The sequence below is a fragment of the Falco naumanni genome, chromosome 3 (genome assembly GCF_017639655.2).
Source record: "Falco naumanni isolate bFalNau1 chromosome 3, bFalNau1.pat, whole genome shotgun sequence".
NCBI classification, from domain to species: domain Eukaryota; kingdom Metazoa; phylum Chordata; class Aves; order Falconiformes; family Falconidae; genus Falco; species Falco naumanni.
The window spans coordinates 96,466,660-96,481,380 of NC_054056.1; the positions used below are offsets into that span (position 1 = coordinate 96,466,660).

The 14,721-nt window shown below is 37.7% G+C and overlaps 1 protein-coding gene across 14 annotated transcripts in view; it reads left to right on the plus strand.

Annotated features, from left to right (window-relative positions):
- Nucleotides 1–13,196, plus strand: part of OXR1 (oxidation resistance 1) — a 285,831-nt gene extending 272,635 nt beyond the window's left edge. For 11 of the 14 annotated variants that reach the window (XM_040586186.1, XM_040586192.1, XM_040586183.1 and 8 more), the window contains 6 exons: nt 1,145–1,225; nt 4,648–4,773; nt 6,506–6,658; nt 10,236–10,331; nt 10,928–11,001; nt 11,779–13,196. In XM_040586186.1, the coding sequence (XP_040442120.1) occupies nt 1,145–1,225; nt 4,648–4,773; nt 6,506–6,658; nt 10,236–10,331; nt 10,928–11,001; nt 11,779–11,914 (666 nt within the window). In that variant the 3' untranslated portion in view covers nt 11,915–13,196. The remainder of the gene's footprint in view (nt 1–1,144; nt 1,226–4,647; nt 4,774–6,505; nt 6,659–10,235; nt 10,332–10,927; nt 11,002–11,778) is intronic. The other 3 variants (XM_040586185.1, XM_040586197.1, XM_040586196.1) reach the window with 1 other exon arrangement.
- The last annotated feature ends 1,525 nt before the right edge of the window (nt 13,197–14,721 follow it).

Sequence of the window (14,721 nt, forward strand, 5' to 3'; positions counted from 1 at the left end):
GATATTTTTTAAGAGAATAGTAGAAAATGGTGGAAACAAATTGAGTGCTAGTATTTACTGATTATTCAGTAATAAAACTGGATGTCACAAGTATTCCTTTTTCCTTGCTTTGCAGCTGCATAGGGTAAAGTGAACCATCGCTGCTCAAGAGCCAGTAATGCATGACTGTGGGCTCTGTACTCAGGACAGTGGCGAGTATCTGGCCAAACTCCTTGTAGTAGGGGCAGGTAGATGGGGAGCTGCTGGACTTGTGGTTATCTTCCTTTGCACTGTGGTAGGCTCTAGAAGTTTTTAATACACTCTTACTACATGGGACATCCATTTAATCTCTCCACCAGCTGTTTTAAGATGCTTTTATATGAATGATGATTTTGAGTCATTCTCAAAATCACATTATTGCTGTAGTTACATCAAAATGACTGTTGTAGTCCTTTAGCCAGCTTGTTGCACCAGAGCAGCATGTTCTAGACCTTTCTGGCTAAAGGCTTTCTGGCTGTACATGTCCTGCCAAAGTGGAGGTGCCATTTGGAGTGAATGTGTTGACAGATGAGCAGCTCCTGAAGCTTTGGAGGTGAATAGAAAGTCCAGGATAAAGATACTGTGAGGTAATACTGGAGAGTTACTAAACTTTAGTCCTGCTACATTGTCTTTAACAGTTATCTTCACTGCCAGATAGAAGAGTCAAAATCTACTGAGAAGCCTGAGGTTTGCTTCTAGTCTTTATTCAGGAAAGCAACCCAGGTTCATAGCACTCATTAATCTGGGTGTAAGGAGTGTTTGAGAGGACTTTCGTCTGAAGAGTTTGGGTTAAGGCATGCAATTCAGATTGACTTCTAATTTAGCATCCCGATACTGGTAACTTTATGCAGTTCTATATCAGCTCTATATTCATCCTAGAGCAGTGAGATACATCTGTCTGCTAGTGCCATTAGTGTTTAATATGTAATTTTGCTGTGTCTACTCATTTGTCTAAGATCACCCACATGTGCATTGTCCTTGCAGGAGCAAACATCTTGTAGTACTTCTTGTTTGTTTGTTATCATCGCACATTTTCCCTTCATTACTCTTCCACTTTTTTCTTTCTTATCTTTTTACTTTTCTTCAACTGTCAGTGGAATTATTGTCTTCCTGTCTCCATATTCAGGTAGTGTCAGTGGCTGAGTATCACCGCAGGATCGATGCTCTAAATAGCGAAGAACTGCGCACACTCTGCAGACGTCTCCAGGTGCCCTCTTCAGTAGTTTAAATCCCATCTCCAGATACTAAAACATCTTTCTTTGTAGTGTCTTTGATCAGGGCAAGTCCCGCACTCGGGTTTGTCTTGTCTACAGCACTACAAGGATCCAGCAGAAAATTCCTTTGTTTTGGACATATATTTAACTGTGCAATGCTATGATGGAATCAGTAATTTTTTGATGGAATTATTACTTCCACATTTTTCAAACAGGAATTTTCTGTCAGAATTTGAAAATTTGTTCTTAGTACTGCTTGACTTGGAGTGATGTGTTTTAACTTCCACTTCAGACTGGTGTGTTGTGTTAGGTAGAAGTTTTCCTAAAAAGAATGCAAAACAGGTGAAGGATCCAAAACCTTGTTGCATAGGTGTTTAATTTTATATAGGAATCTTTCATCAAGAATCTCACAGTACTTAGCAAGTATGAAGATTCACAACTTCTGTGGAATAGGTAAGTATTTTTTCCTGTTACACAAGCAGGTAACTGAGGCAGTTCAGCACAGCTGAGGGGCACAGACATCGAGCTGGTAATGGAACTGTCAGTTTCAAAAATGGTACTTTGGAAACAGTATTTTGGTTTGGATTTCTGAAGGTTTACTGATACAGACTTAAACCGCTATTTGCATTCTCTTTAGGTGTTTCTTAGTTCTTTGACATTTATAAAACTGTTAGTTACTGTCTATGTCATACATAACTTACTGATGGAAAGCTTCTAAGGAGTTGTAAGCTATGTATTGAGTATTTTGTTTTCCTGTAGTAACTGTCTGCTGGAACTGTAAAAAAAGTTTCAGTTCTGTTTTTTTTTACTTTGATCTTGGATTTTTTCGCCTATTATGTAATAATACATAAGAAACATTTTCTTAGCTCTCTTATTTCTGTTTGTTTAATATTCAGTAATTTAAGTACTTTAAAATGTTAGTAAGTGGTATGGTTGCATAGATCAATAATGAGCATGAACCCAAAAGCTGCGCTTGTAGTTCTATAGTAAAATTGGAAAATTTGGGACAAAAAAATTTTCGTTCCCACTTGAGAGCAAAACAGTTCTGTTTCTGGCAAGTGGTGATGGACAATCCTTGTATTAATATCCTGGAAGTGTAAGAGCTTTTTCCAAATGTCTTTCCCCTGGAATGCCCAAACTCAAGGTTTAGGCCAACTTGAAAAATCTGATGTGATGGACTAGAGCCTATAAATCTGTGCTCTGAGGCCATTTGAGAGTTTGTGATGTAGGCTGCATGGCAGTTACTGACCTCAGAAGCCCCTGGAATCTCACTACAGGTCGGTTAGCTCTGTCAAAAGTTAAGTGAGAAATTGATTTGCAAGTTTCAAATCGACAGTGCATTCTGTCAAGCAGATACCTTTGAACAGACATGTGTCTTTGTCTGCTTCTACAAAGCAGTGTTATTCCTAGAAGACAGTCGTTTTACTGCAACAATAATTAAAAAAGGCCAAAAATCCCACCAACAAAAAGCCCAAACCCAAACAAACAAAAAACCCACAGTCGCCCCACACCAATTCTTAAAGTGCACTGCACAAAACATGAATAATTTGGATTAAGGAATAACAAAGGGGATAAGCTTTCCGCTGCACAGATGAACAATGCTGAACTTCTATGGAGTTGAAGTAGTACTATGTGATGGATGAAAAGCATTGAATGTGGAGAAGAGTTGGACTATGAAATAACATGTTTTGTAGATAGTACTCTGTAATGCAGTCTGTAGGTCATCTTTTTGTATGTGAAGCTGTATGGATAAATGCATATACTTTTTTGTTGTGATAAGAAAATTATTGCACAGTTTACATTGGAAATGCTTGTTACCTTCCACTAAAAAGTAGAAGGCTTGAATCTTTTGCTTGCTTGATACTCACTTTCTTTAAGCCCACCTTTTGTTGAGTTAAGAATTAATATTGTAATTAAGTTATTGTATAAATATGCTTTGATACTTCATAAGTATTTTTAAGTAACAGGAGTTTATGATAGTAAATTTTTTCATAGTTCTTGAGGGAAAGGAGAGGGGTGGGGTGATTTTTCTTTCTTTCTTTTTTTCTTCTCCTCAGGTGGTTTATTTGTTTAAATATTCCTGTCTGTATTTCAGAGAGATTTTTTATTTGACTTTTCTTTTGTAACTGAGAAAGTTCTCTTCACAAAAGCTTGGCAAAGTTTATCATGTTGATACTGTGAAGTATTGTAGTTGTGTCCTGTATGTTCAGAGTATGAGGTATGTGGCAAACAGTGGTTATTATTCTGGAGTCGATAGGTGGTTTTGGCAGTTATTTTGTTGAAATTCTCAGGATTCAGACTGCAGATAATTTGGGCAGTGTGACCTTCAGTGAAACTTCGTCAGTGAAAGGCTGATGAATTTTTCAAATGTGTTCATTCTTATTAAGATCCCTTTTTTTTTCTTCAGCAAATCTCTCAACATTTTAGTAAGTCTTGCTGTAGTGGCTTAAGCTACTAACTTCCTTCACTTTGTCCTACTCCTCTGTCAGATTTCATTATCCCCACAGCAAGTTTTAAATATCCCTGCAGCAAGATTTATGGAAGGAAACCTGTTTGGCTCTCACTAATCTAGTTCTCAGCACGTGGCAATTTAGCTTGAAAGTGCCAGTGAATGTGGACAGGAGTAAGAAGCTGTCATGAACTTTATCTGATGAGTTTTGTGGCCTTTTGCCACCTCCACTGAATGTTGATCTACAAAACTCAATAGGGTAGGTCTAAGGGGCAAGTAGCTTAGACTACCACACGATCTTTATACATAGTGTATCTTTGCCAAGCCTCGAAGCTCACTACGCAGCGTAAGTATTACTGCTGCTTTCCCCTTCCTACCCTCTCCATTTTTTCTTCTTTGAGTCTCACAAGTACTCCAGCAGATCAGCTTATGGAGCATCAATATTCCTAAGGCTCCATTCAGATGGTTTACTCAAAATACTTGACAGCAGTCTTTCCACATGTCTACCACGTATCTGAAAACTTTCACAAGTACTCTAAAAGAATATTGCATCAGAAACTACTGACAAATGTCCATGTTGAAGTTTCAGTTCCTTTTCTGTCTAGATTTTTTTTAATTAGATATAATATGAACATTATGTTAATATTAAAAAGCAAGAACTTTATAAGCTGACCTCTGAAAAGCATTGGTAGTCCTTCTGCAGCTATACAAGGACTCTTTGTTTCGCTGTTTTAGCATAAAACCATCGGTTTCTTCTGAGTAGGTATCAGTGTAATCTATAGTTAGTATATAGTTTGAGTACTGGCTTGCTATTGGAGACTGAAAAACTTGGTCAGATCAAACCTAATGCATTTTTTTAACTTTAAGGAGTTGCGTAACTAGATCAGTAACTGCATGATTTCAGACCTGCAAAATTTATCTCAAATAGAATTGGTAATACTTACTTTCTTATTGTTCTTTTTGTAGATAACAACAAGAGAAGATATCAATTCAAAACAGGCAACAAATATCAAAACAGAACTGGAGCCTGAAGCATTCCGGCCAAATCTTAGCGATCCCAGTGAATTATTACAGCCAGAACAAATTGAAAAGGTATTAACCTATGTTAATTTACAATCCTAAAAAATGGCATGTATCACAAATGCTATGACCCCAGTGTAAAACACACTAGTAGGGAGACCTTGTGTGATATTAAATAGAACAGAATAGAATCATTTAGATTGGAAAAGACTCTTAAGATCATCAAGTCCAAACGTTAACCCAGCACTGCCAAGTCCACCACTAAACCATGTCCCTAAGAACCATGTCTGTGCATCTTCTAAATATCTGCACAGACGGTGACTCAACCACTTCCCAGCCACTCTTCCCCCAGCCTGCAGCGCTGTATGGGGTTGGTGTGACCCAAGCGCAGTGCCCGGCACTTCTCCTTGTTTAACCTTGTACAACTGGCCTCAGCCCATTGATCCAGCATGTCCAGATCCCTCAGCAGAGCTTTCCTGCCTTCAAGCAGATCAATACTCCCCCCTCAGCTTGGCATAGTCTGCAAACTTTCTGAGCGTGCACCTGATCCACTTATCCAGAATGTCAATAGATATTAAACAGGACTGGCCCCAGCATGGAGCCCTGGGGAACGGCACTTGTGACCAGCTACCAACTGTCTGTAACTCCATTCACCACCACTCTGGGCTCAGCTGTCCAGCCAGTTTTTCACCCAGTAAAGAGTGCATCCACCCAAACCATGAGCAGCCAGTTGCTGCAGGACAATGCCGTGGGAGAGGGTGTCAAAGGCTTTACTAAAGTCTAGGCAGATAACATCCACAGCCTTTCCCTCATACGCTAAGCCGGTCACCTTGTCACAGAAGGAGATCAGGTTAGTCACCCAGGACCTGCCTTTCACAAACCCATGCTGGCTGGGCCTGATCCCCTGCTTGTCCTGTACATGTCATGTGATGGCTCTCAAGATGATCTGCTCCATAACCTTCCCCAGCACCGAGAGAACTGTCAGCACTGACTGACAGGCCTGTAGTTCCCCAGATCCTCCTTCCCCCCTTCTTGTAGATGGGCACCAGAATTGCTAACCTCCAGTCAACTGGGACCTCCCCAGTTAGGCAGGAGTGCTGATAAATGATGGAGAGTGGCTCAGTGCACACTTCTGCCAGCTCCTCCAGTACCCTTGCATGGATCCTGTCCAGCCATTTAGACTTGTATATGTCTAAGTGCATAAACACAACATAAGTCATAGCTAAAATTTTGCTTTTTTTCTTATTACAACTTTCAATATGTCATGATAACGCTAGTCTTTCTGTACCCTTATTTCATTCTTCCTTGAAAAATGCTTGGCTTTCACTGTGGTTCTTACTTTCTAGTCCAAAGTTAGTTCATTAAATTTTTAAAGACTTAAGGTTGACTGCATTCAAGCACACAGGAACAGGGGAGCAAGCATCCTTTACCCTTCAGCTTGTTTCCTGTTTTCTTCAGTGATCTAGTTCCCCAACACTGAGACATAGTATTGTCATGGAAAAATAACTACATGTCTTTACTTTCTTTAGATGAACATTTTAGAGACCTTACCAAATATGTTCTTCCATTGGTAAATCATTCTTCTGCAGGTCACTGGTAGAAGTAGGAAAAGAAACCTTGGGAGATCAGGGGTGGAAAATATACATGTGAAACTAAATTTGGAGTTGGTCTGCAGTTCTAAACTAGCTTTTCAGGCCACTTGTAGTAGTTTAGAAGAACAAAATCTGCTTTCATTTATATGTAATATATTCTTTAAAATAGTAAATATATATATTAAATGAGAGGGTTGTCATCATGTTAACAGCTCACAAAGTCTCTTCCACCACGGACCATTGGATATCCATGGACTCTTGTCTACAGTACTGGAAAGCATGGCATGAGCTTGAAGACTTTGTATCGAACGATGCTGGGATTAGACACACCTGTACTGCTGGTTATCAAGGACAGTGATGGACAGGTAGGAAAATGTTTGTGTGGAGGTAGCAGACCCATTAAGAAAATTGAGGAGTATAAGGGAATAGTTGTCACGAGCCCATCGTGGGAGATAGTTGTGTGTGTCAGGCTGGTTTTCTCCTTGGTTGTTATGTAGAGGCTTTTTAAAAATGTGCTTCGCTGTCAAGCAATCCTCTGACATGCTACATTTCTAGGAAATAATTTAATAATACAAGTGCACTGTCACAATGCATGAGTCTCATAATACCCAATGACTGAATTTACTTTTAATATTTTTTAATGCATTTCTATAAAGCAAGAGAAGTATAGTCTCTAAAACTTTCTGATGCTGAAAGATCTTGCTGAGTTGAAATGGGATTGCCAGCTGTGGCTAGTGCTTCTTGGTATGTTCTGTGGCTGTAGCAAACATCTCTTTCCCATTCAAGGGCTGTGGGATCTTTGCTACACTATTAATTTTTTGTCCTTGAGTCCATGTAGTTGCACTCTATTCTCCTTTGTCTGGGGTATAAATTTCAGAAAGTGGATCACATCTCACCACTTGAATAGCAAACATCCTCTCTGAGTATTCCAGTAACAGGTGAATGTTCTAGGCAGCATGAGACTTTGATTCTTTCTGAAACTTCTGTGCTCTCCCATGGAAGCAAGTTACTGCTGTCATGAAGTATTGACAGACCACTGAAAAATCTGTAGCATATGCTTCACTTATCTGTCCCACTTTGGTAACTACTGTTTATTTTCAGAAGCATGGGCATGCCACCTCATATCATTCAGGGGGTCTGAAAACTGTAAATGAAGGATGTGTTTTTTAATTCAGGTTACAACTTGGTTTGGTGGAATTTTTTCCTTCTGTTTCCTGCCTCAGGGATCCCTTAAAAAGAAAAATCCCTGCTAGTAGAGCGCTTTTCCCCAGAAGTTCTTTAAAAGGGAACCTTTTTCTTCATTTAATTTTTAATCTTGGAGATAAAAACTAGTAAATAGGCTTGAGATGTCTTGATAAACATCAGCTTTATTTTAAAGGTCTTTAAAGCCTTTGGTAACTTTCCTTCTCCAATTCCCATACTAGCTTCTGATAGGGCTGTCTTGCCACCAGCATGTAGTGTTGTTCTGTTGCTGAAAGTATAGAGATTACCTTCCGTATGAATATCTCAACTTGCATGTTCAAAAAATGTCACATTCACCCAATCAAAACGGGGGACTCGTAAACATGTCATAGTGGTTTGGGGAGGTTTTTTTATGTGAAACAACCCATGGCAAATCTCAACTTACAGGCATGTGCCTGGGAACATGTATGGAAGTGTTCCTTGGACTTTTGTGTCAAGTAGCCACTGAACTTACCTTTCATAGTTTATGCCAAATCCTACCTAGGTTTCACACAAGAGTGAGTGAAATCCATATACAGTGAGCAACGTATGCTACAGAAAGAAAGGCTCTGACAAGGTGTACATGCTCAGTCCATCACCAGTGTAGTGAAAGTGGAGTTTTCTGTGTCTCGGGCTATTAATGAGAAACATCTTTGCATTTGACAAGGAAAAACGCATTTTACACTGTCTTTCCATACATTGAATTTCCATAGGTTTTGAAGTCTTTTTCTTCTTGATGCAAGGATCTACAATAATGAAAAACAGGACAATGGTAGCCTACTGTGCCCTTTGGTAATTAACCAGGGTCATCTACTTTTTAAATAAGCTATCAATTTTTCTGAAAGAGGTTAATTTATTTTTAATATCTTGTAGTTTCCTGACAGATAGTCCTAGAAAGCTGCTTTCTGTAACCTAAAAAGAATTGGAATATTGCTTATATAGGAGAGTATCCAGAAATACTTCACTAGCAATATGCTAAGATAAATATTATTTATGCTTTTACAGCGTGTGTTTTAAGAGAGAGCAGGTGTTTTCATATTCTAGCCCCCAAGATCACTGCCTGTTTTCTAAGCTATCTGGTTTGGAGATGATCCCAAATGAGGCTTATCCTTTTTGAGGAGTGACAGAAAATGACCAGACAGTTTCTTGCTACTTGCTGAGCATACATCCTCAGTCCTTTTTGGCATTCCTTGTTCTGCCTACTTTGTAGCTTTTATATTTATGAAATAAATTGGTTTTGTCTTACCTTCAGTTGAGGTACTTTTCCTTCAAACTAGAATTCATTTATTTTCTGGGCTACTTCCTCTGAGACCCTGTTCTTTGTCTTCATAATCATGGACAATAGCCTTTATCTGATGTTGACAATCAGTTGAGTGAGGAGCAAGTGTAACCTTGTAACTTTTCATAATGTAGTTCAGTAAAGGCTAAGTTTCATCTTGTTTTTTTCCCCAAAAGTCTTCTCCAAGCTCAATTTCTTTTTAAAATTGATTAGCAATTTTGCTTAAAGGGTTGGACAAAGAAGAAAAAAATGCAAACCACTCACAAAACAAAAAAAAAACAACAACAAAACAAAAAAAAAACACCCATGAGCCAAAACACTCAGACCCATGAGGCCATCTAACTAGTAGTGGGCTAAAAAAAAAAACCTCTAAAAAAGCTGTAGGTTTTGGTAACATTGGTTTTGGTAACATTGGAGACTCATTGCAAACCACCTACCCTAAAAAAAAAAAAAAAAAAAAAAAAAAACACACCACCACCCACAGGAAAAGGAAGAAGGGGCAGGGGGGCAAGCCTTCTGGAAAGTAACAGGAAAACAAATTTTTTTTTCTTCTTGAAAGAGTTCCTTCATTTTCATCTGACTTGGCCTGATTTCCCCAGAAAGCAAAACATAAGAGAGAAACTACCATTTAAGCTGTTCTTGTTGTTTAGATGTGTGGGATAACAGAAATATCTGGCCAGCGTTTGATCCTATATGTTGAGTGAGATAAATGTCTGTGCAAAGAAGTTTTGGGCTAGTTTTCCTGTGAGCTTGCATTAAAACAGAGGTACCGAAGCTTGCACCTCAGTTCATGGAACTTAAAGCTCTTAGACTGAACTTGCTGTTTAACAGTGCATCTGAAATTGATAGAGGTTTTTATAAAATGAGTGCCTTTAGTGACTGATACTTTTTCATCATCTTGTAGCGTAAGTTTAAAACTTCAGCGTAGAGTGTAAATACTGGTCACGTGTATGCTCAAAGGTAATTCACTTAAGTAAAGGAATAGTTTTACACATGACTAAAATATCTTGTCGGTGTAGCGATGTTTTGACCTTAAAAAATAGGTAACATAGTAATAAAATACAAGGAAACTTCTCTGGCTGTTATGACTAGAAATTTGGTAAGTCCTACCTCTTCTGCTCCATAACAATGCAGTCTCAACAGTGACTTGTAAAATGTGCAGTACTAGCTTCATTACATTAATTTTGTTGGCCATTGTGCATATTACTAAAATTTTATTGCAAAGTGATTAGTGCTTGAATTAAACAAAAGGATTGCAAAATATCTACTATTGGCGTGATTGTTATGTTAGACTTAAGCCTCAGTCTGATGTGCATTATCAGGATATCTGAAGAAAATTATCCCTGGTATTCTTTAGAAGACCAGCAATCTTTTTTCTCGAAACCAGTCAGATGCTGTGTAGTTTTTCTTACGTATTTTCTCTTGCCTATTTTTGCTTACAGGTTTTTGGTGCACTAGCATCTGAACCGTTTAAAGTGAGTGATGGTTTTTATGGCACTGGGGAGACCTTTATGTTCACTTTTTCTCCAGATTTTGAGGTAAGTAGTAATTACTTTGTATGCTTTTGCTTCCTTCCCTCCCATATGCATTAACCTAAAATACTTACTGAATAAATCTAACATTACATAATCTTGAAAAATTCTAGGAGCTGACCCAAAAATGTCATCATACTAGTTTTTCCACAGAATCCATAACTGCATAGTAAATTGGTAGTGTTTGCATAGTGAGAAACATATTCAACCTGACTCTCATTGTACTGAAGATTTTTCTACTGTTCTGAATTCTGCTAGATGTCTATCTGAAAACTGACAAACTACATCCTTTAAAGGGCATATCATCTAACGAAGCATATTTTCTTGGTATTTTTCATTGTGTAGAAGTGTCAGTGCTTAAAGACCACCTATTTTGGAATGGTCTTATTTTAAATAGTATAAAACATACAAGAATAACTGTCTGCATATATCTGTTCCCTGAATCTTCTGTGTAAACTTTGTAACTTCATTAAATTGGTCTCTAGCTACCCATAGTTTGTCTCCACTGATGTTTGGTTTCTTTTCTACCCAAACAAAAAGTTCAGGTATTTTAACTTACTAGTCTGTTTTGGGGTTGTTCTTCCCCCCCCCTCCCCCCTTAGGTTTTCAAATGGACAGGAGACAACATGTTCTTCATTAAGGGAGACATGGACTCCCTTGCTTTTGGTGGAGGAGGGTAAGTAGTGGTGGTGGGGTTTGTTATCAGAGTCTAAGTGTGCATGTCTGCATAGCTTTGAAAAGAAAATTTTGAATTTACTTCAGTTTGATAGCTCAGGACTCAACAGTTACCAGCCAAGAAAGATTTAGTATGTCAGATGTTTAGCTTCCTGTGTCAAGGAAACTTGAACAGGAGGCTTGTCTTCAGTCTAGTATGGCATCAAGTTTCAGCCTGCAAGGTTATGATGCCTTGCATGCTCTACTTGCCTGTGCGTCTGGTATATTCAGGATGGACACAGGTTATTACGATTCTGAGGGCACATAAATGTGAAAATTATGTTTAACTAGAAGAGGCTTGCACCAAAACTCTTTTTATACCAAGACATGTCATTGTCTTCAGAAATTATATGTTGTCACCCACTTCCTGCCCCCTCGTCCATGCAAGTGCATAAGCTTCTGGGATGTTTCCCTTACTTGTTATCAGCATTCTCCTCATGTATAAGAGTACTTTTATGCCCTTTTCTTAATACAAATGGAAGGGGCTGAAAACTGAGGAAGTCTGATTAGTTTTTTATTTCAGAATATCTGAAAGAGGGATATTCCCAAACTAATAATAAGGGGGGGTGTGGGGGGAGAATCTTGGCAGCTTCAAATTTTATCAGCGCCTATGAGTTACTTGTGTCAAAAAAGAATTCTGTAGTTCCTCTTCATTTCTGAATTCTGAATGAAGAATACATTCTTAAGTGTAATGCTTATTCCTTCAGTCTTTTGCTTTAATACATTGTCTGTCTTGCAGAGGGGAGTTTGCTCTTTGGCTTGATGGTGATCTCTACCATGGAAGAAGTCATTCATGTAAAACATTTGGGAATCATACACTTTCTAAGCGAGAAGACTTCATTATTCAAGACATAGAAATATGGGCTTTTGAATGAGTATTTAACTATTTTTACAGGGTATTGTCCCAAACCTGACATGAATCAGTGCAGCTCAAAAAATCCCTCGGAGCAATATAATGCACCATTTCACCTTTCTGATTGTTTTTGATTTTGGTGGGGGTTTTTTGTTAAGTTTTCAACGTGGCCATCTAGTTACTATTTTTAAATAGCAGACTTTTTTTCATGCTCTCATATCTGTAGTATACTGTCCTACTTTTTCTAAGCTTTAGACACTTTTACAAAATAAAGAACATGTAGACTAAAAACTAACACTGGTTACTTTGGGCCTTGCGGCCTACAAAATTTTCTTATCCTTACTATAGTCACCTCCCAGGTTTCCCACACACACCTTTCTGCAAACCTGTTAGGGGGCTGCTTCACTGAATATAGGTTATTATTTTTGTATTCAAATTATGTCTATGAATGAAGTTTGCCCTCTGTGAACCTGTAAGAAGAAAGCTGCATGTGGGTATTTGGCAGCAGTACTGCAGAGATGGGTCTGGACCAATGACAGGTTAATTCATACTGTGCCACAAATAGATGAGAAGCCTAGCATTCCTTCATAACACATACGGTGAAGTTAGAAGATATCCAAAGTCAACAGTGCCACTTGTCTTGTTTATTGTTCATGTTTAGAAAAAAAGTCAGTTAATACGTGTTCTAGCTGCATGCTGATTGTGTTAAAAAGTGTTTTGCACATGCTGTTAATGATCTGCAGGTTTGGGACAAATACTGACAACATTGAGCTACATGGCAAGGACTTAAAAATAGCAAGGGAATGTAAGAATATGATATTTCCACAAAATCAAAAGGCTAAAGCAAGCAAAAGTTGGTGAACAATTTGTAGCTATAGTAGGGCATTAAAAGTACAGAAACAGATGCATCTTTCTTCAGCATAAAGTGTCAGATATATACTGTTATACTGTTGTAGCCGTGTAGCACATCAACTCCAAGAATATAGCTTATTCCTGTCCAAAGAACAAAATAGTTGTGGTGTTTTTGAGTGGGTCTATGTTGTAAATCTACAGTTAGCACCAGCTCTGATTAAAATGAGATAATGTACTATAGGTAGACAATATTGTAACTCAGTAGACTCGTTTAATATGCAAACTTACTGTCATGTGACCTCAAAAAAAAAATATGACAGGCTAGAATACAGTTCCAGTAGCTCTTGTCCACTTTTGTAGAAAAATTGATAAGCCATTGTGGCAATAACAGCTCAACAAAACTGTTTGTTTCAAAGCTTTTATTCTATGTTCTGCAAAAACAAAACAAAAGACCAAAAAAAAACCCAAAAAAATTGCTGTTAAGTGTGACAGTGACTGACTTTGTGCTGAAATTTCAGCTATTTCAGATGAACATTGTATATTATCTTGTAAATTAATGTTTAAAGTAGTTTTGTTATTATAGAAAAGTGTTGATTGACGGGTTGCTTATAGCACTTTAAATTATTCTAGAAATGGAATAAAAGCCAAATGGGTTGGCTTAAGTAGATGTAGTTGTATATTATTTCAAAATACTTACATCTCCGGAAAGTTTTAAAAACTTATTTGAAGACAGCTTACTGCTATGGTAATGAGAAAGGGCAGATGTTTCACCTATAATATGCTAATGCTCAATATGAATAGAAGTACAGGGCTTTGTTTCCTGTCTCTATGTATAGCTCTTTATCCTTATTAGAACTTAGTACAATGTGTAGACTAAATGTTTACAAAATAAGGAACTGTAAATAAATTGAAATGGCTTTTCTCCCCTTTGGTCTTCCACAGCAGTATTAATGTCTTTGTGGAGTTAAGACTGATTATTACAACAACAAAAATCCTGTAATGGATTTAAAGTACTATAAGGTCACAGTGATGTATAGCAAATAAATCTAAATATATGTAAAAATAAACATGAGTTGGAATTTATTTAGAAGTTGGAGTTCACCTAGAAGCACAAATGCAGGTTACCGCTGTTCATGTAGTAACATTACTGAATACATCTTTCTTGGGAGTTCTGGGTTTTGAAAGCCCAATGGGAAGTGGTGAGAGTGAAATATGCTGGCTCCAGCCATTTTCAAGAGCAGAAAAAAAGAAAGGTGTCTCAGATTATCCTTGCTGACAAAATACATTAATTAAAGTGCTTAGTCTCTATCCTAAGATTGTACTGCAAATAAAGCATATTTTACATTTTAAAATGCTACTGTGAAGACTTTTATTAAAATTATAGTTTGAAGAATTATACAGGAGCACAGAAAATCTTCAGTAGCTGATTGTTGCTGAGTGTTGGACCAGTCTTCAAAAGGCACGTGGGGGGGAAAAAAGTGGAAAGGAACAGCAGTATAGTAAGCAGTACAGTAGCAATCACACTTGTATAAATACTAAATTATTTAAGGAACAGAAAGACATTTGAGGTAAATCATAAGTGACTGTGGTAACAGTGATGTAACTAGCTGTCGAAAGGATCTACAGAGTAATGCATGTGTATTAATGAAAGACCATGGATTTTATTAACCAAAGGTATAGTTAACTTCTATATGACACATCTAAAAGACCATACAGATGAGATCAAAGGTACTGTCTTGATGTACCTCCTGCCTTCAACTCAATATGAATTTTCCGCAGTATAATTTCTTTCAATCTTTCCTGGCAAGGTTTGCTTCTGTGATTGTATGGAGTTGAGATTTGTTATATGCTGAAGACTTTTATGAGCCAAGTTTTGAAAGAGTTTGGTATCAGGAGACTGTCTCAGCATACAGTACTTGGATGTATTCTTTGACTAACTTGATGCCTCAGATACCTGGGATTCTTACCATGTCATCT